Source organism: Dendropsophus ebraccatus, chromosome 1 (genome assembly GCF_027789765.1).
Source record: "Dendropsophus ebraccatus isolate aDenEbr1 chromosome 1, aDenEbr1.pat, whole genome shotgun sequence".
Classification (NCBI taxonomy): domain Eukaryota; kingdom Metazoa; phylum Chordata; class Amphibia; order Anura; family Hylidae; genus Dendropsophus; species Dendropsophus ebraccatus.
Window position 1 is genome coordinate 86,660,825 of NC_091454.1, and position 27,972 is coordinate 86,688,796.

The window sequence follows — 27,972 nt, forward strand, 5'->3', positions numbered from 1 at the left end:
CATGGGGGCTTCTAGTATAAGTGTAAAAGTAAAAAAAAAAGTGTTGTTAATAGTAAAAAGCCCCCTCCCCTAATAAAAGTCTGAATCACCCCCCTTTTCCCAGGTTATAAATAAAAGTAAATAAATAAATACATAAACAAACATGTTTGCTATCGCCGCGTGCGTAATCGCCCGATCTATTAATTAATCACATTCCTGATCTCGCACGGTAAATGGCGTCAGCGCAAAAAAATCCCAAAGTGCAAAATTGCGCATTTTTGGTCGCATCAAATCCAGAAAAATTGTAATAAAAAGCGATCAAAAAGTCGTATATGCGCAATCAAGGTACCGATAGAAAGAACACATCATGGCGCAAAAAATGACACCTCGCACAGCCCCATAGACCAAAGGATAAAAGCGCTATAAGCCTGGGAATGGAGCGATTTTAAGTGTTGTATATTTGTTGACAATGGTTTAAATTTTTTACAGGCCATCCGATACAATATAAGTTATACATGTTACATATCGTTTTAATCGTAACGACTTGAGGAACATATATAACAAGTCAGTTTTACCCCAGGGCGAATGGCGTAAAAACACATTTCCCCCAAATAAACAAAATGCGTTTTTTTTTTCAATTTCACCACACTTAAAAAAATTTTCTGGTTTCGCAGTGTACTTTATGGAAAAATTCAGCCTGTCATTGCAAAGTACAATTAGTGACGCAAAAAATAAGGGCTCATGTGGGTCTCTAGGTGGAAAAATGCAAGCGCTATGGCCTTTTATGCACAAGGAGGAAAAACCGAAAACGCAAAAATCGAAATTTGCTCTGTCCTTAAAGGGTTAAAAGGAAACCAATCAGCACATTTGTGCTAAATGGGCTCCAAGAACGGCTCCATGCACCTCGCAGGTGGCTTTCGAGTGTTGCCGGGGGATTCGGGCTCCGTAAACTTCATGTGCAGTAAAATGAATTTTAACCCTGTGCACTGGGCTGTGACTTGGGTCACAGCTCTTTGTCTCCTCCTCACGTGTGGTATTAAAATAAATTTTACCGCAGATGAAGCACATAAAGCCCACGTAGCCGGGATCCCCCAAAACCACGTGCAGCTGTGCTGACTGGTTCCCTTAAAACACAGAATGGGGAAAGAAGTGCTTGGCAGCCCCTGTATATTCCTGCTTGTTCTTCTGATTGGTTGTGGTCTTAACACTCAAAGTCAACTGATAAAAACCTTTGGGAAAGAGATCAAACAAGGAAAAGATAACAAGAAATTATAAAATATAAAAGTGCTCACTAGGGGAGTCAGAAGAACATATGGCAATACCCACTGTTATGACAAAAAATAAACAGTAAAGGACCTAATTATTGAAGGGAACCTGTGTCCCCTGCAGCTGGGGCGAAACCCTCCCGACCCTCCACCCCTCAACCATACCTACCCCCTCCCCCCCGGTCCTTATGCCAGTCCCGCCACAGAGAAAGTGTTACCTGCTCGTCTGCATGCTCAATAAGCAAATTTGAAGAATATGGTGCAGTGATTTTCTATGGACATCGGACTTATCTCTTCTACTTTGCACACTGAGCGTGCAGGTGGCGATTTCTCTACGGCGGGGCTGGCACAAGGGTGTTAGTATGGGGGAATCTATTAGGGGTTAGGTGGGTTCTGCCCCAGGTGCGGGGGTGACAGGTTCCCTTTAAAGGGAACCAATCAGCCCATTTGAGCTGATATGGTTCCCTTGAGCATTGTATAAAGCACTTGGAGCGGCCCCGGCACGTACCGGCCACGGCCGCAGCAGGTGCTTTATAACGGAGAAAATGACTTTTATTCCCCGGCTCGTGACTAGATACGAGCGGGGAAGTAGTCATGGTGGGCGGCTCTCCGCTCGTATCTAGTCACTGCGCTCTGCCTGTCAGCGCGCTCAGAGGGGATGATTGACAGGCAGAGAGGTCAGTTACTGGCCTCTCTGCCTGTCAATCATCCCACCGAGCGCGCTGACAGGCAGAGTGCAGTGACTAGATAGGAGTGGGGAGCCGCCCACCATGACTACTTCCCCGCTCGTATCTAGTCACGAGCCGGGGAATAAAAGTCATTTTCTCCGTTATAAAGCACCTGCTGGGGCCGCGGATGGTACGTGCCGGGGCAGCTCCAGGTGCTTTATACAATGCTCAAGGGAACCATAGCAGCTCAAACGGGCTGATTGGTTCCCTTTAAACTATGATCAGTTTCCTCCTGTATTTAGACCAGAAAGTATGGGGCAATAGCTTAAAACTATGATCAGTTTCCTCCTGTATTTAGACCAGAAAGTATGGGGCAATAGCTTAAAGAGAACAGAGTTGATAGTGTTAATATTGAAGGGTACAGGAAAGATATTACCTATCCTCACTCTCCAGCACTCAATTTCCTACTCCCTGTTGTCTTAAAAGTTATACTGCTTGCACAATTTTTCTGGAGATTCCAGTAAAACCAAGTACACTGTACTAAACCAACAAATACTACTAAACAAACCTGTATACGATGAGGTATGGAAACACTGGAGTCTGACGGGATAAGCTGTATCCTTTGGGTATTTCCGTCCACCAATGCTGTATGTGTTACTTCTGTCTGTGTTCGAGAAAGCTAACAATACATTAAGTTAGTTATATTATGTTATTAAGACAAAACTCAACAGAAAATGTGAACTCCTTACAGATCAGGAAATGTGACAGTCTCTAGTAGTTGATATGCAAAATAATAGATTTTGTATTTATTTTAGTAACACTTTAGCAAATAAAGTGTACTTGTCATTACAAAAAACTTTTGACGTGTCAGAGAGACTTGGCAAAAGTTTTGATCAGTCTGGGTCAGAGTGTTGAGACCTGTACCGAACTTGAGAATGAGCTGGGAAAGGACCTTGCTGCTGCGCAGTCTGCTTCCCCCTCTGTGTCAGTGTGAAAAGATATGCCCCATAGACTTTCATTAGGAGGTCATCTTACCATGTGACACATGGTCGGCACCAATCAAAACTTTTGAAATGTCTTTTTTTGTAACAACAGTAATACTTAAAAGGGGTTATCAGTTCTTTATATTTAGGTTACAAACACACTTGCCGGATCTGCAGCGAGTCTCCTTGCTGCGTTTTTGCAGGGAGACTCGCTGCAGATCCCGGCCCTATACTTTCAATAGCAGAGAAACTCGCAGCAGGGATGTACATCCCTGCTGCGATGTTGTCTGCAGCCCGCCCCATTATTCCCCCGGCCGCCGGACATTATACATTACCCGGTCCCCGTTCCTGCTTGCTTCGGGGCTCCCGGTGTGTTCACGGCCCGCCTGGCCAATCAGTGCGCTGCGGCGGGGCAGCGCACTGATTGGCCGGGCGGAACGTGCCGGGAGCCGCTGAAGCAAGCAGGAGCCGGGATCAGGTAATGTATATCCTGCCCGCCCCCCTGCAGCCCCGATCGCCCCCAGCCCCCGGCCGCATGATCGCCCCCAGCCCCACGATCGCCCCCAGCCCCACGATCGCCCCCAGCCCCACGATCGCCCCCAGCCCCGCAGCCCCCGGCCGCACGATCGCCCCCAGCCCCGCAGCCCCCGGCCGCACGATCGGCCCCAGCCCCGCAGCCCCCGGCCACACGATCGCCCCCAGCGCCGCAGCCCCCGGCCGCACGATCGCCCCCGGCCGCACGATCGCCCCCGGCCGCACGATCGCCCCCGGCCGCACGATCGCCCCCAGCCCCCGGCCGCACGATCGCCCCCGGCCGCACGATCGCCCCCAGCCCCCGGCCGCACGATCGCCCCCAGCCCCGGCCGCATGATCGCCCGCAGCCCCCAGCCCCCGGCTGCACGATCGCCCCCAGCCCCCGGCCGCACGATCGCCCCCAGCCCCCGGCCGCACGATCGCCCCCAGCCCCGCAGCCCCCGGCCGCACAATCGCCCCCGGCCCCGGCCGCACGATCGCCCCCAGCCCCGCAGTCCCCGGCCGCACGATCGCCCCAAGCCCCGCAGCCCCCGGCCGCACGATCGCCCCCAGCCCCGGCCGCATGATCGCCCGCAGCCCCCAGCCCCCGGCTGCACGATCGCCCGCTGGGGGCGATCGTGCGGCCGGGGGCTGCGGGGCTGGGGGCAATCGTGCGGCCGGGGGCTGCGGGCAATCGTGCGGCCGGGGGCTGGGGGCGATCGTGCGGCCGGGGGCTGCGGGGCGATCGTGCGGCCGGGGGCGATCATGCGGCCGGGGGCGATCATGCGGCCGGGGGCGATCATGCGGCCGGGGGCGATCATGCGGCCGGGGGCGATCATGCGGCCGGGGGCGATCATGCGGCCGGGGGCGATCATGCGGCCGGGGGCGATCATGCGGCCGGGGGCGATCATGCGGCCGGGGGCTGCAGGGCTGGGGGCGATCGTGCGGCCGGGGGCTGGGGGCGATATACATTACCTGATCCCGGCTCCTGCTTGCTTCAGGGGCTCCTGGCACGTTCCGCCTGGCCAATCAGTGCGCTGCCCCGCCACAGCGCACTGATTTGCCGGGCGGGCCGTGAAGACACCGGGAGCCCCGAAGCAAGCAGGAACGGGGACCGGGTAATGTATAATGTCCAGCGGCCGGGGGGTTAATGGGGCGGGCTGCAGACAAAATCGCAGCAGGGATGTACATCCCTGCTGCGAGTTTCTCTGCTATTGAAAGTATAGGGCCGGGATCTGCAGCGAGTCTCCCTGCAAAAACGCAGCAAGGAGACTCGCTGCAGATCCGGCAAGTGTGTTTGTAACCTTAAAGTGTAACTGTCATTTCAAGTTTGAAGAAATCAATAGTACAAGCAATTTTAAAGTGGATATCCAGCGCTACAAAAACATGGCCACTTTCACCCTACTGTGGGGGGGGTTTTGAAACTCAGTTCCATGGAAGTAAATGGAGCTTAATCGCAAACCACACCTGAACTGGAGACAAGAGTAGGGGGAAAAGTGGCCATGTTTTTGTAGCGCTGGAAAACCCCTTTAAGAAATAGTTGTAATAGGTTTTACTAGGCAAAGTACTCACTCAAGTTCTTTACTCACAAGGCTGTTTTCCAGCACCCCTTCAATTCTTATATGTTCATTAGCAAGGCAAGGCCTACTACATTAGGCTCCGTTCACACGGAGCAAAACTGGTAGAATTCTCTGCCGTGGAATCCCGCCAGCTTTATTGAGAGTCTATGGGAAGCTTGTGTGCCTCCTCTCTTCAGGCTGAAGAATGGACATGTTCATTCTGCCGCGGAATTCCACCAGTATTACTCCGTGTGAACGGAGCCTTACAAAGAAGCAAAGTGAAGAAAGAAACATAGAAGACTGTCAGCAGAAAAAGACCACTGGGTCCATCTAGTCTGCCCTTTTAGTATTTGCCTTATGATCTTAGGATAGATATATGTGTATCCTAGCAATGTTTAAATTCTGTTATTGTAGATTTACCAACCACATCTGCTGTAGTTTATTACAAGCATCTACTACTCTTTCAGTAAAGTAATATTTTCTCACATTGCTTCTGATCTTTTCCCCAACTAACCTCTCACTGTGTCCTTTTGTTCTTGTGTACAGTTTAAAGAAAAAAAGAAAACACTGCCATACTGAAAATTAGTCCTTTAACATACTTAAAGGTTTTGATCATGTCCCCCCTTTCTCTTCTTCCCTCCAGACTATACAGATTCAAATCCTTAAGTCTTTCCTGATATGTTTTATGCCTAACACCCTGCACCATTTTTGTAGCCCTTCTTTGGACCCCTTCTGTTTTATCAAGAACCTTTTTTAGGTGGGGTCTCCAGAACTGGACACAGTATTCCAGACGTGGTCTCACTAGAGCTCTGTTTAGCGGGATCACTTTAGCTATACAGCCCAGCATACAATTTACTTTCCCTACCGCCTGGTTACTCAGTTGACTCATTTTAAGGCTCTGTGCACGCAGAGCAAAACTGGCGGAATTCCGCCACGAAGAATCCTGCCAGCTTCCCTGTCATAATGAGAGTCTATGGGAGGCTTGCGCGTCTCCTCTCTCCGCGCTGAAGAATGAACATGTTCATTCTTCAGCGCAGAGAGAGGAGGCGCGCAAGCCTCCCATAGACTCCGCCAGTTTTGCTCCGTGTTCACAGAGCCTAGGGCTTTTAGAAATCACTACCCCTAAATCTTCTCCTCTGAAGTCTTTGCTAACACAGAACTGCCCAAATGATAAAATAATAGAGGATTCCTCCACCCCAAGTGCATTATTTTAAATTTGGAAACATTGCACCATAGTTTCCATTGTTTGGACTACTTATATAGCAAAGCGAAATCATTTTCCATATTACCGACACCTCCAGGAATATCAACCCTATTGCACACTTTTCAGCATAACAGCAAACAGACAAATCTTACCTACCAAACATATTAAATAGAAAAGGACCCAGAACAGACCCTTGTGGCACACCACCTGTAACCAGTCTCTGCTCGGAATATACAACATAAACAACAACCCTCTGATATCTATCCTTCAGCCAACAACAAATCCACTGAACTATTTTCTCTAACTTCTCTATCAGCTCTAACTGTATCAAAGGCTTTTGCTGAAGTCCAGATATCCACAGCACCACCTTCATCCAGCACTTTTGTGACAAAGAAATCTATGAGATTAGTCTGACATGATCTGCCCGCAGTTAAGTCATGCTGGTTTGGATCCATCAAATTGTTGATTCTTATGCTGGGTTTACACAGAACGATTATCGTGCGAATTTGCACGATAATCGTACGTGTAAACGCATCGAATGATCGAACGGCGAGCAAGAAATTGTTCATTTTGATCTTTTAACAGGTTCATAAATCATTGTTCGTCGTTTGCAAAAAATTTGCAGATCGTTCCGTGTAAACAGTCGTTCACTGATTTTTCCTATGTGCGAAATAGGCTTAAGCGATCGCAAAACGATCGGAAAACGAATTTTCTGTACGATATATCGTTCCATCTAAACACCGAGCGTTATAAAAGAAAAATCGTTACTTAGAAATCGTTAATCGTACGATTGGGCGAATTATCGTTCCGTGTAAACCCAGCATTAGGGTCCATTTACACAGATAGATTATCTGACAGATTATCTGCCAAAGATTTAAAGTCAAAGCCAGAAAAAGACTATAAACAGGGAACAGGTCATAAAGGAAAGCCTGAGCTTCCTCCTCTTTTCAAATCCATTCCTTGTTTTGGCTTCAAATCTTTGGCAGCTAATCTGTCAGATAATCTTTCTGTGTATATGGGCCATAGGTGATCCATTGTCCTCTACTTTTTTTTTTTAAGTTTCCATTATTTTTTACTACTACAGATGTTAGGCGAACTGACCTGTAGTTACTGGGCTCTTGTCTACTCCCCCTCTTGTGGATGGGTTTAACGTTGTCTGTTCTCCAATCATCAGGAAAATCTCCTGTTAGGAGGTATTGGTTATACAGATCGACACCAGGGATTGGTCCAGATCGACACCATCTGGACCAATTGCTTTATTCAACTTAAAAAGGTATGTGCACACTATGGATTCCCCCACTCAAACCCTCCCTTTCCGCTGGTCCCATAGACTCTATTCTATGGTCAGGCGGATTCCGCTATCAGCCTGAAGAATGGACCTGTAAGAGCCTCTATTACATTCCTGCTTTTACCTGTAAATGCACAAGGTATATTCCAATCCAAATCTGGCGTGTTTAAGTCCCCCTTTAATGACATTTTAGTAATTTCATCCAAACTAGGAAAAGCTGTTTTGCCTTATAAAAATTTATGGCAGTGTTTCTTACAATTGCTTGCACTATTGATTTCTGCAAAGTTGTTTAAATTGACAGTTACATACCATTGCCTGCATATGCCAGAACTTAGTTAAGTAAAACTCATAGTTATGATTTCCTCACTGTATAGTCATATGCCACATGGGCTGAGATTATTGGCAGTCACAAACCAATACAGCACATCACTGTTCAATACAAAAATAGAGTGGTGCTACTAGGATTACAGGGTTGTTTGGTGAAAAGGTGTTAAAGCTCAGCAGAGGGGATTTCACCAATTATCTTCAAGTTAAGCAACATATATTGCAAAATAATTTAAAAGTAACCAACTTCCAGTTTAACCTTTAGTGTACAATGCTTTAATTATATTCAATGCCTAGGTCTTTCACAGGCTGAACTATTTCTCCATAAACTATTTAGCTCTATGGGCCAGGAAAGCTTATGGTGCATAATGTCACACATATCCTCAAGTCCTTTAAAGCGACTCTGTACGCACAATCTGCCCCCCCCCCTCCAGGCAGATTATCTCCTATTCATCAGCTGTGTGAATATTGAACATGGGCTGGATCGTTAAGGCACCTGTGCAGTGTTCATACAGGTGAAAATGTTCCAGTGGCATTCCTAATGATGAAGAAGGTTGGGAGGAGGGGTGGTGCAAAGTTAGGGCATAGATACTCTAAGCCCCAGCCACTGGGTAGGGGGCTGCAAGTTTAAAATGAGTTTTATAGGACAATAACTGCATCACCTGGTTTGGAGGGGGGGGGGGCAGATTGTGGGTACAATTCGCTTTAAGCCTCCACTGGCTAGTATTTGTTAGTATATTTTATTTCATCTCTAGGAAATAGCATAGTCCACAGCGCCATTACAAGAAGACTGCACACTATAGATTTTTTTTAACATTGAAGCAGTAGCACACGTCAGAGGTATACATCAGGAAATCCTTTACATATATATAACTGTTATGTACACTGAAAACACTGTCAAAGAAATCAACTGTAAAATACAATTCAGAAAATGATACCTCTCCCATTTGCTGTTCAATAATTTGGTGGGCTATTTCTTCTATAGACGCCATGATCTGTGTTCACTGAAAAGTCTTCGAAAACAAAGAAAATACTTTGGACATCCAGTTTTGTGTCAAGTATAGCCTGTTATAAACAATATAAAAACCAGAAGAAGAAATGTTAATTCCCAACCCTACAGAAATTCTTTCAGGGTATAAACCCACACACCGTATATGCAGCGTATTTACTGCTGCGATACGCAGCAAACTCGCAGCAAACTCGCAGCAAAATCGCAGCAGATTAGATCTAAATAACTGAACACAGCATCAAATCTGTACCAACAAATCTGCTGCGTATTTGTTGCATATCTGCTGCATATACGGTGTGTGGGTTTATACCCTCAAGGCTCCAAACCATGACAAAAAGTTAGACATTGCAACCCAAACATTTGCTTTACAGAGAATGGACCACCTTTTTTCCGTTCTGCTTAAACACATTGAAAAAAAAGTTATTTTCTAATGGTCCTTTTACACTGGACGATTATCGTTCGCTTTTGCACGCTAACGGTCGAATTCGAACGATAATCGTACATGTAAACGCTGCAAACGATCAAACGACGAGTGAGAAATCATTCATTTTGATCTTTCAACATGTTCTTAAATCATCGTTGATCGTTCGCAAAAAATTCGCAGATCTTCAGTGTAAACAGTCTTTCAACGATTTCCCCTATGCGTGAGATAGGCTTAAACAATCGCAAAACGATCGCATAGCGAATTTTCCGTACAATGTATCGTTCCGTCTAAACGCTTATCGTTATAAAAAAAAACATCGTTCATTCAAAATCGTTAATCGTGCGATCGGGCGAATTATCGCACCGTGTAAAAGTACCATAACCCGTAGTTCTGATTGTAGATTTGTTCCATGTATATTTGAATATAAGTAATACATTTATTGTAATCCTTCTGATGATGAGACAGAGTAATAATAAAATGTAACCTCTACAGGAAGTGTCAGATTTGGCATCCAGTGCAGAGTTTCGGGATCTGCAGGCAGCATGCAGGAGGAGCTGAGCACAATAATACATAGTATTATGGGAATATATTCAGTGTACAGTGGTGCCTTGGATTACGAGCATAATTCGTTCCAGGACCGTGCTTGTAATCCAAATTCTCTCTTAAACCAAAGCAAATTTTCCCATTAGAAATCATAGGAATGCAGACAATTGGTTCCACACCCCGAAAATAATGATTTATTATTCTGAACAACATGTAAAACACATGAAACAAACATTCAGAAACAGCAGAATATGTGATATTATAAATTATTGTACAGTAATGGAGAGGATGGGAAACACAAAGGCTGACAGAGACTGAAGGGAGCATGAGGGAATGAGCAGGGCAGATGTGCGCACATACATGCAGCGCTCTCTGTGCAGGGAGAGAGGGGTTACAGCTATGGAGAAATTACCCCCACAGTCCTGTCCCCTGATGTAAACCCCAGCCTGAAGTGGATCTGCTATGATTTGGAAGGTGAGGGAGACTTCCTGGGTCAGAGTACAGTGCTGTAGACCCCGCTATACAGACCATGCCCCTCCTCCACTTGCGCTCCCACCCAGTACAGGGAGCTCAAACCAAAGCAATGCTCTTAAGGGTCCTATTACACGGAACGATTTTTAACGATTGCCTGCAATTACACAGGACGATTATTGTTTAAATTCGAACGATATAACGATTTTTCACACGATAATCGTCCCGTGTAATAGGGCCCTAAACCAAGTCACAATTTTGAAAAACTGTGAGCTCTTAAACCAAAACGCTCTTAATCCAAGTTACGACTGTACTGTGTATTTCCCTAACCCCATTTTTTCTATACCTCTTTCTGAAAAGACAAAGCTAGGCAAGTATGACAGCAGCTACATAGCTAATATAGCAGCAAAATTATCCTACCTTTATTGTAGTTGGCCCTTATATCGGCTCTGAAGTGTCAGAGCCATGGTCAGGCAATGAGAGGCAACAAAGGTCCCCTGGCCAAACCTCTGTGACACCACAATAAAGGTAAAGATTGTTATTTATTTCATTAAACATTTCCACAAGGGGGCTTACTTTTTACTGAAAGAGTTTTATTTATTTTCAACACTATTTTGGGGGGTTTATTACATAAAAGAAAACGTATTTTTTGGTGTTTTGCTAGGTCCTCTGATACTTGTGGATGGATGTTTGATCAGTAAAGTTTAGGGTCCATTTACACAGAAAGATTATCTGACAGATTATCTGCCAAAGATTTGAAGCCAAAGCCAGGAATGGATTTGAAAAGAGGAGAAATCTCAGGCTTTCCTTTTTGACCTGTTCTTTGTTTATAGTCTGTTTCTGGCTTTGGCTTCAAATCTTTGGCAGATAATTTGTCAGATACATTTTCTGTGTAAATGGACCCTATGCTAATCATTGCAGCCAGGTGCATCTCTTCATGGCAACTGTTTACCCTATGGTGAAAGGACATTTTCAGCAAGACAATGTACCAGGTAACAAGGGTTTGAAGAGTTTTCTTTGCTTCCCTGGCATTTCTGAAATGAGATGGAGTGGGCTGTTCAGAGCATATTAGTACTACCCTATCATCTCCATGTACAGCAACAGTGAGATTCTAATAATCTTGCAGAATGATTTTAACACCTAGTGCAATCGAGACCACAACAAAATGCTACAGTTCCAAAGGCTAATGCTGCGTTAACACGTAACGATAATTGGCCCGATCGTACGATTAACGATGTCGGAGTAACGTTTTTTTTTTTTAATGACGAGCAGCGTTTAGACGGTACGATATATCGTACGGAAAATTCGTTGTGCTATCTCACACATTGGTTAAATCGGCGAACGACTGTTCACACGGAAGGATTTGCGAATTTTTTGCGAACAACGAACGACGATTTGATAACATGTTGAACGATCAAAATGTGCATTTTTCGGTCGTATGATCGTTCGCTGTGTTTACACGTACGATTATCGTTCGAACACCTGATGGGTGTCTCTAATTAGCCATTGAGCATAACTAGAAATGATGAAAATTAGGCACCTAGGTTCGAAACACTGGATGTTTTACAAAAGACAACGAAGTCACAGGGGCACAGACCAGCTATCTAGGCTTTATACAGATCACTGGGTCATAACAGTCACAGGGCCTCCTGGCTTGAAGGATTAGAAAACAACATCAGGAGCCTTTTCTCTTTTTGACTAAATTAAGTGAGGGTTAAAACCGATTCTTTATTAATTTCTTTATAGGCCTATTCAATAGGATAGGAAGTAAGCTGATCGGTGGGGTTCTGACAAAGGGGAAATAAGTCTCCCGCTAGAATTGAATGTCAGGGTGCAACCTATTTAATTCTTACGGGAGCTGTGTTCTGCTATCTTTGGGGTTCCCACAAATAATAAACAGAGCGGCAACATGCATGCATGATCCACCATTCTTTTCCAATAGGAGACTAGGGTTCCCTGTTCTCTAGATCAATGGGGGGTCCAAGGATTTGACCCCCACTAATTAGCTTGCTATCCCCTATTGTATAGATGGGGGATAATAAACTGAGATGGGACCACCCCTTTAAATCCTAAAAACTGCCTAGTCCATTATGACAATCCCATTCTTTTGACCAGGCAGACTCTATACTGTCAAGGCCTATTACACAGAGCAATTACCTGCCAAATCAGGTATAATAATCTGTTGTCTGCCACATATCCCTCTGTGTAGTATGATATGTGTGGGCAATGGCTGATTAAAGCAAAGAGCTGCATAAACAATCTAGCAATGTTTGTGTGGATCATCGGACCGTGTAATAAGCTCTGTAAGCAGGCGTTGATTTAGCAGATCAGCTGTGTAATACAGCCTTCAGCTTATCTATAATCTTTAACCACCATTACACTGCTCCATTGAGAGCAGCAGCATGTAGTGACAAGGCATGTACAATAGTCTGTCATTTGTGCAGTATTCAGTAAGGGCTGCTGCCCGCCTGCCAGTGACTGACAGGCTTCTCCCTTGGCACAGTGACACAGAGGTCTGTAACTTAGTGTTAAAGGGGTTGTCCAGCGAAAATCTTTTTATTTCAAATCAACTGATATCAGAAAGTTATTTAGATTTGTAATTTACTTCTATTAAAAAATTTAAAGTCTTCCCATACTTATCAGCTACTATATGTCATGCAGGAAATGAATGTCAGTAGAGAGCAGTGTCAGACTGAAAATAAAACATTTCCTGCAGAACATACAGCAGCTAAGTAGTATGGGAAGACTTGAGATCTTTTAATAGACACAAATTACAAATCTATATAACTCTCTAAAACCAGTTGATTTGAAAGAAAAAGATTTTCGCTGGACAAACCCTTTAACTCCTTAAAGGGGTAGTGCGGCGGTAAACAATTATTCACAGAATAACACACATTACAAAGTTATACAACTTTGTAATGTATGTTATGTCTGTGAATGGCCCCCTTCCCTGTGTCCCACCACCCCCACCCGTGTACCCGGAAGTGTGGTGCGCTATACATACCTGTCACGTGCCGACTCGTCTCCGATCTTCAGTCAGCGATGTCGTCTTCAGCCGAATCCCTCCGAGCGTCCTGAGTGCCGGCCTCCCTCTGCCGCGTCATCGGCTGCTCAGCCGCGATTGGTTGAGCATAACTGTGCTCAGCCAATCGCGGCTGAGCATCTGATGACGTTGAAGAGGGCGGCCGGCACTCAGGGCGCTCGGAGGGATTCGGCCCGGCTGTCCGAAGACGACATCGCAGACTGAAGATCGGAGACGAGTCGGCACGTGACAGGTATGTATAGCACACCACACTTCCAGGTACACGGGTGGGGGTGGTGGGACACGGTGAAGGGGGCCATTCACAGACATAACATATATGTCTGTTATGTTATACAACTTTGTAATGTGTGTTATTCTGTGAATAATTGTTTACCGCCGCACTACCCCTTTAAGGTCCCATCCCGTACAAGTACATCATGAAATCCTGCGACTTAAGGACTAAGGATGGTCCGAACCCACCGAGGTTCAGGTTCGGCTGAACCCGAACGCTCGGCATCGGATTCACGCTGTTTGCCCGCTCCGTGCAGCGGGCGGATACAGCGGGAGGACCACCTGGAAAACTGGGATACAGCCTATGCTGTATCCCAGTTTTCCAGGCGTTCCTCCCGCTGGATCTGCCCGCTGCACAGAGCGGGCAGACAGCGGTAATCATTGTGGAGGGTTCGGGTTCGTACGAACCCCGTCCGAACCAGGTTCGGACCATCCCTATTAAGAACCCATGCCCTACCTGTGCGTCATGGTATCCGGCAGCTCTTTGAAGTGAGCTCAGGAGCTAAGCTCACTTCGAACCACGTGGGGACCGGCTACTATGGGGGAGATTTATGAAAGGGTGTAAATACACACCTGGTGTAAACTGCCCACAGCAACCAATCACAGCTCCTCTTATATTTTACCAGAGCTGAAAGCTGAGCTGTGATTGGTTGCTGTGGGCAGTTTACACCAGGTGTATATTTACACCCTTTCATAAATCTCCCCCTATATGTTAATGACGGGCCACCGCAATTGCACTGTGGCCCACCATTAACCCCTGCAGTGCCACTTACATCACTTAAATCAGCGAAAGGAGCTTAGCTCCTGTCACTGACAGATCAGGACCCCGCAGTGTAATGTAAAAGTGTTCACTGCAGGGGTTCAGATCGATCTGACTGCCGGAGGTCTCTTACCTTCCTCCGGGCAGTCAGATCAGCGATCCATGTATAGAGTCTGCCATAGGCAGACTCTATGCAATGATCGCAGATTACACTGATTAATGCTATGCTATGGCATAGCAATAATCAGTGTATGTAATGTAAACATGTTAAAGACCCTTAAGGGGACATAAAAAGTAAAAAAAAAATAAGTTTTAAAAAAACATAGCCCCTCCCCCAATAAAAGTTTAAATCAACCCCCTTTCCCCATTATATAAATAAAACATGTAAAAATAAATAAACATTATATACTGTAGCTTTCGTACAAATAAAATAGATCAATATTGTTCCCTGCAGCACTGTATACAGCTCCTGCAGCAGCTGCTTTACACCAAGGGAAATTAAGTTTAATCCCCCCCCCCCCCCGCCCACAGCAGGTAGTCATCTTAGCGGCTCCTCACTTGTGAATAGTCACCGCTCTTTCCCTGTCAGTGTGCTCGTGGGGATGAGTGACAGGCAGAGAGGCCTGTTATGGGCACGTCTTCCTGTCAATCATCCAATTACTGACAGGCAAAAAAGCGGTGACTAGTCATGGGCAGGGAGCTACCCAGATGACTACTTGTCATACAAGGGGGGGGTATACTTCATTTTCTGGGGTATAAAGCTGCTGCAGCTGGTACATGCCACAAGCTGCACAGTAGCTTTATACAGTGATGCAGGGAAACAAATCAGCCCAATTGGGCTGATTGGTTCCCTTAAGGGTCCGTTTACACACACAGATTATCTGACAGATATCTGACAGATTTTTGCAGCCAAAGCCAGGAATGGACTATAAACAGGGAAGAGGTCATAAAGGAAAGACTAAGATTTCTCTTTTTTTCAAATCCACTTCTGGTTTTGGCTGCAAAAATCTGGCAGATATCTGGCAGATAATCTTATGCTACGTTTACACAGAGAGATTTATCTGACAGATTTTGGAAGCCAAAGCCAGGAATGGATTTGAAAAGAGGAGAGATTCCAGTCTTTCCTTTATGACCTGTTCTCTGTTCATAGTCTGTTCCTGGCTTTGGCTTCCAAAATCTTTTAGATAAATCTCTCTGTGTAAACGCACCATTAGGGTCCATTTACACAGGAAGATTATCTGATAGATTATCTTCCAAAAATTTGAAGCCAAAGCTAGGAATGGATTTGAAAAGAGGAGAAATCTCAGGCTTTCCTTTATGACCTGATCTCTGTTTATAGTCTGTTCCTGGCTTTGGCTTCAAATCTTTGGCAGATAATCTTTCTGTATAAATGGACCCTTATGCTAAGTTTACACGAGGCGATTATTGGCCCGATCGTACGATTAACGATTTCGAAGTAACGTTTTTTATAACCATCAGCGTTTAGACGGTACGATATATCGTACGGAAAAATCGTTTTGCGATCGAACGATCGGCGAATTTTTTGCGAACGACGATTTATGAACATGTTAAACGATCAAAATGAACGATTTTTCGATCGTTCGCCACGTTTACACGTACGATTATCGTTCGAATTCGATCGTTATCGCGAAAATTCGCCCGATAATCGTTTCGTGTAAACGTAGCATAAAGCAGACCTGTTAAAACCTTTGGCAATGTTATCTGAACCTCGACTCTGGGCATTTGAATACCATTGGCTGAAGAAGTTGAACTTTATCTTAAGGCAGCATCTGCGGGGAACCAAATGCCAAGTGTTTGGACATTTGCGCTGACAAAACCGAACATTTTGACATGTCCGCTCAACAATACTGTCAATCATAGCTGAGCTTGGGCAGCAGTGCCTATGACAATGCTGGACATGTCTTGTCAGCTTCCACATGTAAGTTCTCCCACAGACTGATGGAGATGGCATGTCTTTTACTAAACTAGGTGACCCTCAAAACGCATAATGAGGGAAAAGGTTCCTTGTAACAGTACAGGCTGTCCTGTCAGTGGCTGAGGGTCATAACAGAACAAGCAATTGTTAAGTTTTATCCAAATCATTAAAGCACATTTTTAATCTACAAATACCTTGTATATATGAATGTGGACACACCTTGGGGGACATTTACCAAGACTAGCATACTTGTACGCCAGTCTTAAATAAAGTTCTGCCCCCTTTCCTTCTTCCAGATCTAATAAGAGGCGTATTCCGCTTAGTACAGCCAGCTGGCCCTTTGTCTGGTTTAAACCTTTATAAATCAGGCGCAGGAGAAGGCCACGTCTCATCCCCAGCTTGTTGCCCCCGCCCCCTGCGGCATACACCAGGAGCGCCTGATAGTAAATGTCCCCCACTCTGTGTTGTTTTTGTCGTATGAGCGTGGACGCACCGTGTCTACACGAGTGTCAGCACGGACGCACCTTGTCTACACGTGTGAGTGCAGATGCACCGTCTATACATGAGTGCGGACGCACCTTGTCTATACATGTGTGAGCGCGGATTCACCTTGTCTATACGTGTGTGTGTGTGTGAGCGCGGATGCACCTTGTATATTCGCGTGTGTGTGAGCGCGGATGCACCTTGTATATTCGTGTGTGTGTGAGCGCGGATGCACCTTGTCTATACGTGAGCGTGGATGCACCTTGTATATTCGTGTGTGTGTGAGCGCGGATGCACCTTGTATATTCGTGTGTGTGTGAGCGCGGATGCACCTTGTATATTCATGTGTGAGCGCGGATGCACCTTGTCTATACGTGTGTGGGTGTGTGTGTGAGCGCGGATGCACCCTGTATATTCGTGTATGTGTGTGAGCGCGGATGCACCTTGTATATTCGTGTGTGAGCGCGGATGCACCTTGTATATTCGTGTGTGTGAGCGCGAATGCACCTTGTATTTTCGTGTGTGAGCGCGGATGCACCTTGTCTATACGTGTGAGCGCGGATGCACCTTGTATATTCGTGTGTGTGAGCGCGGATGCACCTTGTCTATACGTGTGAGCGCGGATGCACCTTGTCTATACGTGTGTGTGAGCGCGGATGCACCTTGTCTATACGTGTGTGTGTGTGAGTGCGGATGCACCTTGTCTATACGTGTGTGTGTGTGTGTGTGTGTGTGAGCGCGGATGCACCTTGTATATACGTGTGTGAGCGCGGATGCACCTTGTCTATACGTGTGAGCGCGGATGCACCTTGTCTATACGTGTGTGTGTGTGTGTGAGTGCGGATGCACCTTGTCTATACGTGTGTGTGTGTGTGTGTGTGTGTGTGTGAGCGCGGATGCACCTTGTATATACGTGTGTGAGCGCGGATGCACCTTGTCTATACGTGTGAGCGCGGATGCACCTTGTCTATACGTGTGTGTGTGTGTGTGTGTGTGTGTGTGAGCGCGGATGCTGTTGATAAAGACCTGTGTGGTCGGAACGCGTGCAGCTTTCACGCAATAAAGATTTACACATGAAATTACAGTTGCGAGTGCCGGGATTTCTTCATTGATGCAACAATTTTACTACGTGCACCGCACCACAGATGAGACCGGGGTGCTGGTGGTTCTGGTATTTGTGTGAGCGCGGATGCACCTTGTCTATACGTGTGTGTGTGTGTGTGTGTGTGTGAGCGCGGATGCACCTTGTATATTCGTGTGTGTGTGTGTGTGTGAGCGCGGATGCACCTTGTCTATACGTGTGAGCGCGGATGCACCTTGTATATTCGTGTGTGAGAGCGCGGATGCACCTTGTCTATACGTGTGAGCGCGGATGCACCTTGTCTATACGTGTGTGTGTGAGCACGGATGCACCTTGTCTATACGTGTGTGTGTGAGTGCGGATGCACCTTGTCTATACGTGTGTGTGTGTGTGTGTGTGTGTGAGCGCGGATGCACCTTGTATATACGTGTGTGAGCGCGGATGCACCTTGTCTATACGTGTGAGCGCGGATGCACCTTGTCTATACGTGTGTGTGTGTGAGCGCGGATGCTGTTGATAAAGACCTGTGTGGTCGGAACGCGTGCAGCTTTCACGCAATAAAGATTTACACATGAAATTACAGTTGCGAGTGCTGGGATTTCTTCATTGATGCAACAATTTTACTACGTGCACCGCACCACAGATGAGACCGGAGTGTCGGTGGTTCTGGTATTTGTGTGAGCGCGGATGCACCTTGTCTATACGTGTGTGTGTGTGTGAGCGCGGATGCACCTTGTATATTCGTGTGTGTGTGTGTGTGAGCGCGGATGCACCTTGTCTATACGTGTGTGTGTGTGTGTTTGTGTGTGTGTGTGTGTGTGTGTGTGCGGATGCACCTTGTATATTCGTGTGTGTGTGAGCGCGGATGCACCTTGTCTATACGTGTGAGTGCGGATGCACCTTGTCTATACATGTGAGCGCGGATGCACCTTGTATATTCGTGTGTGTGTGAGCGCAGATGCACCTTGTCTATACGTGTGAGCGCGGATGCACCTTATATATTCGTGTGTGAGCGCGGATGCACCTTGTCTATACGTGTGAGCGCGGATGCACCTTGTCTATACATGTGAGCGCGGATGCACCTTGTATATTCGTGTGTGTGTGAGCGCGGATGCACCTTGTATATTCGTGTGTGAGCGCGGATGCACCTTGTCTATACGTGTGTGTGTGTGAGCGCGGATGCACCTTGTATATTCGTGTGTGAGCGCGGATGCACCTTGTCTATACGTGTGTGAGCGCGAATGCACCTTGTCTATACGTGTGTGTGTGAGCACAGATGCACCTTGTATATTCGTGTGTGTGTGTGTGTGAGCGCGGATGCACCTTGTCTATACGTGTGAGCGCGGATGCACCTTGTCTATACGTGTGAGCGCGGATGCACCTTGTCTATACGTGTGTGTGTGCGGATGCACCTTGTCTATACGTGTGAGAGCGGATGCACCTTGTATATTAATGTGAGCGCAGATGCACCTTGTCTATACGTGTGTGTGTGTGAATGCAGATGCACCTTGCGTATACGTGTGTGCGGCTGCACCTTGCATATACGTGTGTGCGGCTGCACCTTGCATATACGTGTGTGCGGCTGCACCTTGCACATACGTGTGTGCAGATGCACCTTGCGTATACGTGTGTGCAGATGCACCTTGCGTATACGTGTGTGCAGATGCACCTTGCGTATACGTGTGTGCAGATGCACCTTGCGTATATGTGTGTGCAGATGCACCTTGCGTATACGTGTGTGCAGATGCACCTTGCGTATACGTGTGTGCAGATGCACCTTGCGTATACGTGTGTGCAGATGCACCTTGCGTATACGTGTGTGCAGATGCACCTTGCGTATACGTGTGTGCAGATGCACCTTGCGTATACGTGTGTGCAGATGCACCTTGCGTATACGTGTGTGCAGATGCACCTTGCGTATACGTGTGTGCAGATGCACCTTGCGTATACGTGTGTGCAGATGCACCTTGCGTATACGTGTGTGCAGATGCACCTTGTGTATACGTGAGGGCAGATGCACCTTGTATATACGTGTGTGCAGATGCACCTTGTGTATACGTGAGGGCAGATGCACCTTGTGTATACGTGAGGGCAGATGCACCTTGTGTATACGTGTGTGCGGATGCACCTTCCTCCCTTTGGGATGCAGCCCTGTGCATGGTCTATGCCTTTATCTGCCACTGGGGTGTAAAAAAGGTGAGAGGGATTGGGTGAAAAGCGATAACAATAAAACGATGGTGTGATGTTTGTACAAGGCAGCCATCAGCCTCCTTCCTGCACTTGTCGCTCTCCTCACACACACGGTGATCCGTTCTCTGCTATGTGTCCCGTATGCGGTGACAGGTCACACACAGCCTGGCTGCTCCCCGCTACAGCGCGCGCTCAGGGGGAGGGAGGAGGGCCGAGCACAGCGCGTGCCGGAGGGGGGGAGGAAGCAGCGACTCCGGGAAGCTGTTCCTGTCGGGTGGAGGTCAGAGGTCACCGAGAGGGGGTGAAGCGTCAGACGGGTTAGACATTCCGGACGTATCCGCATACAAGGGACGGAAGAGCCGCTATACATCTAGCGCTCCCGTTAGCTGCGATGCCACAGCCGGAGTCACGTCCTTTCCGCCTACTTACAGTGCTCCCGGTCGTCTTACCTGCGTCCGGGAAAACAAAACCAGACGGCTGTTGCCAGGTGACGTAAGGCCCGTTATGCGCTGCACCGGTTCCCGGCGGGTCAGAGTTCGTGACCCTCCCTCAGCTCCACCGAGTGCACAGCTCCTCCCCGTGACCGAAGCGTAGCTTAAACCGTGATGACGTCACTAGCGGCTTGGTGCGGAATGACGCATTCAGGAAGTGAGCCGAGGGCGCGCGGGAAGAGCCGAGCAGCTTACCTCAGTGTGCGGCCAGGAGAGATGTGGCGCGGGAGCCGCTCAGCTACAGGGCGGGGAGAGGGCCTGTGGGGGCAGCTAGCTGTGCACATTGTGTACGTCACCACAAGCTATAGAAATGTAATAGGTGCAGTGGTAACCCAAGCCTCAGACGCTTATACACTCACAGATATATAATCTCTAGACGCACATATGTGTCCAAGTTTAACAATCCAAACAGCTATGGCGACAACGTGTAGTATTAGGGATCAGTATCAGAAGGAAAGACTGGCCTGTGGTAACCAATGTTTCTTAATAGGGTTTTCCTATTTGAAGGTGGTATGAAGGAATGAGCTATCCCCCCTCACATGGTTTCCTCTTATCCTGTGGATGGGGACGAGTCTTAAAGTGTCACTGTCGGTAAAAATTTTTTTTGCAGAAATCAATAGTCCAGGCGATTTTTAAGAAACTTTGTCATTGGGTTTATTAGCCAAATCTGCCATTATCAGCATGTAAAAAGCCTTTTCCCAGGTCCCCCCCACCTCTTTTCCATCCACTCCTTGGAATCAGGAAATGTTGACTTTTTTCACCAGTCTGATCTGTCTGGTCTATGAAGAGGGGAGGGGGAAGGAGCGAGATTAGCGGGCAGCTGAGAGCCCAGAACAAGAGATTGCACAGGGGGAAGCTATTCAGAGCCCTAATTAGTGGTCAGAGAGGTCAGTGGTGACTGTCAGAGGAGAGAGCCCATGGTGTGAATGTAAATTAACTCTTTGTTGTCCTGTTTTGCTGCTTTTACTTTCTCCATAGGAAAACCATGAAGACAGGGGGGAGAGCTTCAAACTGCTTTTTCATGATAAAAATTCATTTTTCGGCTAATAAACCCAATTACAAAGTTTCTTAATCGCCTGGACTATTGATTTCTGCAATAAATTTTTTATTAACAGTGACACTTTAACCCCTTAAGGACAGAGCCTGAAATGGCCTTAAGGGCAGGGACAATTGTCACTTTTGTGTTTTCGTTTTTTCCTCCTCTCCTTCTAAGACCCATAACGCTTTCATTTTTCCTGTTTTTTTCAGGAGCAGGTGTACTTTGTAATAGCATCTTTCAATCTGCCATTAAAGGAGTGACGGAACCCCCAAAATATCATTGATGGGGTGAACTTGGGTCAAAAAATGTGATTCGGCAAATTTTGGGGGGCTTCCACGTTTACGTAATCCACTTTGCGGTAAAATTGGCATTTTTCCTTTATTCTATAGGTCGGTTTGAACATGGTGATATGCAGGTTTACTAGGTTTTCTTACGCTTTACTATTTTTATTAGCAGTAAAACTTTTTTTTTTTGCAAATAGGCATATTTAAAATGGTCCTATTGTGACTCCTATAGTGCATTTATTTTTTCACCTACGGGGCCATAAGGTGTGTCATTTTTGATGTCATGAGTTCTAATTTTTAACGTTTTTTTCTAGATCAAATGTATTGATCGTTTTTATAAAAAAAATTTATACATAAAATGTAATTTAAAAAAAGCAATCTCTGCATATTTTTACCGTTTTTTTTTTTTTTTTTAATCAGAAGATCCGATCCGAGGACTCCACGGAGGTAAGGAGAAGACCTCCGGCAGTCAGGAAAAGCGATTGGGACCCCCGCAGACACGCTGCGAGGGTCCCGATAGTTAAGTGACCAGAGATGCTCTGGTCACTTATACTTAAACGTTGCAGCGTTTAAGGGGTTAATGGCGGACGGCCGCGCAATCGGGGTGGCCTGCCATTGAGGGTGAGGGCCTGGCTGCAGATAGCAGCCGGTCCTCCTCCGGTATGGGGCGGGCTCAGCTCGTGAGCCTGCTCCATAGCCCGGGACCGCGCCAGGGCGTACATTTACGTCCTCCTGCGTTAAGTCCCAGGCAGTGAGGGCGTAAATGTACGCTCTGTCGTTAAGGGGTTAAAATGGGAATATTCATCTAAACTGCTGATGAAAGAATTAGGAGGCAGGTTTGACCATATTGGAGTACAGTGGTACCTCTCCTCACAGCAAAATCCGCTGGCTGAGAACCGTGCAGTGGTTTACCTGCTTGGTTGGTTCCGGCATCCACCAATAACTACTACTGCACCTGAATGTTTAATTATAGTGCTTGAAAAGCACTATATTGTAATCCGTATTCTTCTTCCAGCCATTTTTATGAGCGTAATACAGCCCAAACCGCTTTGCGCACAGACTCCAATCAAACTGCGTTTTGAAGCCCTCGGCGGTGACAGGTGTGCTCTCTATTTTTTGTTTTGATCAGATTTTTTGTTTTTAAGAAACTTACATTTAAAGACTCCTAATTTCCCATAGAAAATAATGGCCACACTCTAAACGCTAACAGCCAATCACAGCAAATATCTGAAATATAGCAGCCAATAGGAACTCTAACTCATGTCGCTCTTAAAGGCACGGGACCCAAGTTGCTCTTAAAGGGACCCAATACAGGGTCCCTTTAAGGGACCCAAGTTGCTCCTAAAGGGACGGGACCCAAGTCACTCTTTAAGAGGACCTGTCACCCCCCGTGCCGGGGTGACAGGCTCCCGACCCCCAGCTAGATCCCCTTATACAGACCTCATCTAGCAGAGTCCCGCTCCCAGAGCCGGTCCCGAGATGGAGATATCCCGATCAGAAGCTGCTGCGCGCGCTGTGGGGAGAGGTCCGGCGTCCATAGAGAATGAATGGAGCCGTGCGCGCGCTGCAGAGATGAGTCCAGCTCCATTCTCTATGGACGCCGGACTTCTACCCACAGCGCGCACAGCAGCTTCTGACCTGGAGATCTAGCTGGGGGTCGGGAGCCTGTCACTCCGGCACTGCGGGTGACAGGTCTCCTTTAAAGGGATGGGACCTATGTCACTCTTAAAGATTGGGACCCATGACGCTCTTAAAGATTGGGACCCATGACGCTCTTAAAGGGATGGATGGCACCCAGGGTTTCTCTTAAAGGGAAGTCACTGTTAAAGGGGCGCTCTCTTCAACTACTATGTATTTTCCTGGAAATGCAAATCTAGTTGAAAACTATACAATTTAACCAGTACAGTACGATAGACAACAAGTAGAGCGGCACCCAAGTGCCAGGGTATATACCATGCATGTAACCTGCCAGTGTCGGGGGGGGGGGGGGGGTGCCTCAGCATGCAAAGTGCCTAGGGCAGCATGAACTTAAAGTACAGGATGCCCATGTAGGGTATAAATACTTTGCACATCACTTTTCTGTAGAGATGAGGGAATCTACAGTAGAAATGAAGCAAATCACTTTGTTGCTATCTGCATTCTGCCCATCAGCCTGCAGGCGTTGAAGTCTTCTCTGCTCCGTTCCTCCCAGGACTGGATTAATGTTTTCCAGTCCTGGGAGGAACGGAGCAGAGAAGACTTCAACGCCTGCAGCCTGATGGGCAGAATGCAGAAAAGAACAAAGTAATTCACTTTAAAGAACTCTGGTCTGACTGATCTGTTTGACCTATCCCTCCGAAACAGGAGATGTTGGTGATAACTGAAGAATGGACAGTGTTATACCTATTCACAAGAGGGGTAGTGAAGAGACCAGTATCTACAGGCCAGTAAGCTTGACATTTGTGGTAGTAAAAATGGTGGCTTTTCTAAAAAATTAAAAAATAATGGATCACCTTAAAAAATAAAATAAAAAAAACAGTGGATGCAAACCAGCATGGCATTACTGTGGGCAGAACATGTTAGACTGATCTGATTAATTTTTTTTTTTTTTTTACTATGTCACAAAAGTGCTGGATGAAGGTGGTGCTGTGGATATCTGAACTTCAGCAAAGCGTTTGATACAGTTCCCCATAAAGAGCTGATAGAGAAGTTAGTGAAAATTGGACTTAATCCCTGGATAGTTCAGTGGATTTGTGGCTGGCTGGAGGACAAACATCAGAGGGTTGTTTTTAATGGCGTGTAGTCTTGAGCAGAGACTGGTTACAAGTGGAGTGCCACAGGGGTCTCTTCTGGTTCCTGTTAAAACACTACTCAAAAAAAAAATTAAGGGAAAACTTAACAACAAAATATAACTCCAAGTTAATCAAACTTCTGTAAAATTAGACTCCACTTAGGGCCCTTTTACACAGAAAGATTGTCTGCCAAAGATTTGAAGCCAAAGCCAGGACTGGATTTGAAAAGAGGAGAAATCTCAGGCTTTCATGTATGACCTGATCTCTGTTTATAGTCTGTTCATGGTTTTGGCTTCAAATCTTTGGCAGATAATCTTTCTGTGTAAAAGGGCCCTTAGGAAGCAACACTGACAATCCATTTCACATGCTGTTGTGCAAATGGAATAGACAACAGGTGGAAATTATTGGCAATTAGCAGGACACCCTGAAGAAAGGAGTGGTTCTGCGGGCGGGGACCACTTCTCAGTACCTATGCTTTCTGGCTAATGTTTTGTTCACTTTTGATTGCTGGTGGTGCTTTCACACTTGTGATGGCATGAGACAGACTCTGCAACCCACACAAGTGGCTCAGGTAGTGCAACTCATCCAGGATGGCCCATCAGTGTGAGCTGTGACAAGAAGGTTTGTTGTGTCAGTCAGCGTAGTGTCCAGAGGCTGGAGGCGCTACCAGGAGACGTGGAGGAGGCCAACAACACGACCGCTACCTCCGCCTTTGTGCAAGGAAGAACAGGAGGAGCACTGCCAGAGCCCTGCAAAATGTCTTCCAGCAGGCCACAAATGTGCATGCGTCTCAACAAATGGTTAGAAGCAAACTCCATGAGGATGGTATGAGGGCCCGATGTCCACAGATGGGGGTTGTGCTCACAGCCCAATACCGTGCAGGGCGCTTGGCATTTGCCAGAGAACACCAGGATTGGCAAATTTGCCGCTGGTACCCTGTACTCTTCACAGATGAAAGCAGGCTTACACTGAGCAGGAAAGTAAGAATAGTAACACAGGAGAAGGTTTGGTTGGTAAGGTTTGTCTGTTTGTTGATGACACAAAAGTGTGCAATAGGGTCAATACTCCTGGAGTTGTCAGTAATATGGAAAGTGATTTAGAGGGGTTATCCATAATAAGAAAAAGCACAGCTATTTTCTTAAACAAAAAAAAAAGCACCAACCTTGTCCTAAGACTATGTGTGGTATTACAATGGAACGGAGCTGCAAAATTACATCTAAACTAAAAGACAAGAGTGGAGCAGTTTTTAGAAGAAAGCCATGTTTCTCTAAGCCAGGACAAACCCTTTACAGTTTTGTGTTTCCAACTATAAAATAATGGAATTGGGGAGAAGGAATGCTCTATATCGAGCACATATTGGCAGCTCTGTGTCTGCTGTATAGCACTATAGTGAGACAATATCTGAAATACAGTGTCCAAAATTAAATATATATAGAATAGGGTCCAAAGACTGGCTACAAAAATGGTGAAAGTTAATCCAGAGAAAAAAAATCTAGTCTTCCAATATTTATCAGCTGATGTATGCCTGCAGGAAGTGGTATATTATTTCCAGTCTGACGCCATATTCCTTGCTACCACCTCTGTCCGTGTCAGTTACAGTCCAACGCCGTAGCAGTTTTCTATGCTGATTGGCAACTACAACTACTAGATAGTTTGCAAAAATGCTTAAAGGGGTACTCCGAGCTGGGGTCATTTTTATTGTATGGCCAGGGGGACGATGACACTTACCTCCCCGGTTCCAGCGCGACTGGCCCTGTATTGCGCCGCCCTGTTCTCCCGTCCTCTGACGTCTCAAGGCAGCTCAGCTATTTAGCGGCCAAGGCAGGACTCTGCAGCTCAGACCAGGAAGCAGCAGCGGGACGGCGCCATCCGGGACCCGGCGCTGGAACTGGGGAGGTAAGTAACCGGCACCTTCTATATCCACCCCCGACCCGGCCGTACAATAAAAATGACCCCTGCCTGGAATACCTCTTTAAATTGACAAGCCCTACAAGTTTATATGTTGGTTCAGATGGGAATACTCCTTTAATAGCAAGCATCTGTATATTTTAGTGGTATATTATAATTATATATATATATATATATATATATATATATATATATATATATATATATATATATATATATATATAAAGCATAGCTTTCATGGCTATTTTCTGTATTTTTTATATACCCCATACATGTATAAAAGCACTATATACACACACTACTTGTCTATAAATAAAAAGGGAACACATTTCGCATGTATAATCACACAAACACCCATAAATGTAAATGTCTCAATTATCCTAAGGGTAGCTTCACACATACCGTATCGCAGCGGATTTCATGGTGCGGATCCCCACCATCAAATCCACTGTGATACGGTAAGTGTAAAGCTACACTAAAGGATATATTCAGCAGAGTCCTGTTTTCTACTATATTGAAGGGATGGATGTTGGAGTATCAGGCTAGAAGTATCAGAGAAAAACGTCTTGCAACCATTGCTAGATGAACACTATCTCATCGTGGCAGTGTTATGGTGTGGGGATTGTTTTTGTGGCATTCTTGGGGACCACGCTCAACCATTTTGGGCATGAATCCCTCCTTACAGATAACATACACCCATACATACTTATTGTCTTCCCTGGGGTGGATGGGACTTCAAGCAAAACAGTTACTCCAGCCAGTCTAGCTACTGTCTGTGCCACACAGCGTTGTTAGTCTGGATATTAGCTGGTGGTCATAATGTGACTGAACTGTGTATATAATGTTTGCCTTTAGCAGGGAAGACCAGCACAATATAATTTATATATTAGCTGGGAAAGCATCAGTGTTTGATACATTATTGCACACATACACAAAAGTACACTTTGAATTCTATAAACATATATGTATAAAACATGAACAGTCCAATAAAATATATTTATATATGTACAAATAATATCCGTCTTATGGTAAACTTATGATGGAGGCAAAATCTGTCAATTAATAAATAATATGTACACAAGATTCAAGAAACTAATATACAAATTAGTAAAAAATAGGTAATGAAGAATTGTGAAAATGTACAAAACAACAGCTGTAGTGTTCATGTCAAAAAAAGACTAATATTAATATTACAACACAGTTCCTTCTTGAAATGCTTCAATCCACCTAGGAGGGGGTGAGAAAAAAAGAAAAAAGTCACTCTCCATTTCATTAACATTAATCCATAATTAAAACTGAGGTTAGTGTCATCCCCCTAATAGGTGATCTAACATCTATATATCTTGTGTGCACAAGGCATAGCTCCTACAGCACCTGCTAAATAAATCTGGAGTGTTAGGGTGCGTTCACACCTACAGGATCTGCAGCTGATTTTCTGCAGCAGATTTCAGTTAAATAACTGAACACAGCATCAAATCTGATGCTG

At 46.0% G+C, this 27,972-nt stretch overlaps 2 protein-coding genes across 4 annotated transcripts in view; both read right to left on the bottom strand.

Annotated features, from left to right (window-relative positions):
- The window catches only part of NR2C1 (nuclear receptor subfamily 2 group C member 1), a 41,764-nt gene extending 21,154 nt beyond the window's left edge, over positions 1–20,610 (bottom strand). For 2 of the 3 annotated variants that reach the window (XM_069974279.1, XM_069974270.1), the window contains exons 1-3: positions 20,443–20,610; positions 8,722–8,848; positions 2,481–2,591 (exon numbers count right to left, since the gene is read on the bottom strand). In XM_069974279.1, coding sequence (XP_069830380.1) covers positions 2,481–2,591; positions 8,722–8,775 — 165 coding nt within the window. In that variant the 5' untranslated portion in view covers positions 8,776–8,848; positions 20,443–20,610. Of the gene's footprint in view, positions 1–2,480; positions 2,592–8,721; positions 8,849–16,433; positions 16,778–20,442 lie in introns of those variants that run through there. The other variant, XM_069974274.1, reaches the window with a different exon arrangement.
- Positions 20,611–26,782: 6,172 nt separating this feature from the next.
- FGD6 (FYVE, RhoGEF and PH domain containing 6) overlaps positions 26,783–27,972 on the bottom strand; it is a 76,493-nt gene continuing 75,303 nt past the window's right edge. The window contains exon 21 of the mRNA XM_069974287.1: positions 26,783–27,713. Within this exon, the coding sequence (XP_069830388.1) occupies positions 27,677–27,713 (37 nt within the window). The 3' untranslated portion in view covers positions 26,783–27,676. The remainder of the gene's footprint in view (positions 27,714–27,972) is intronic.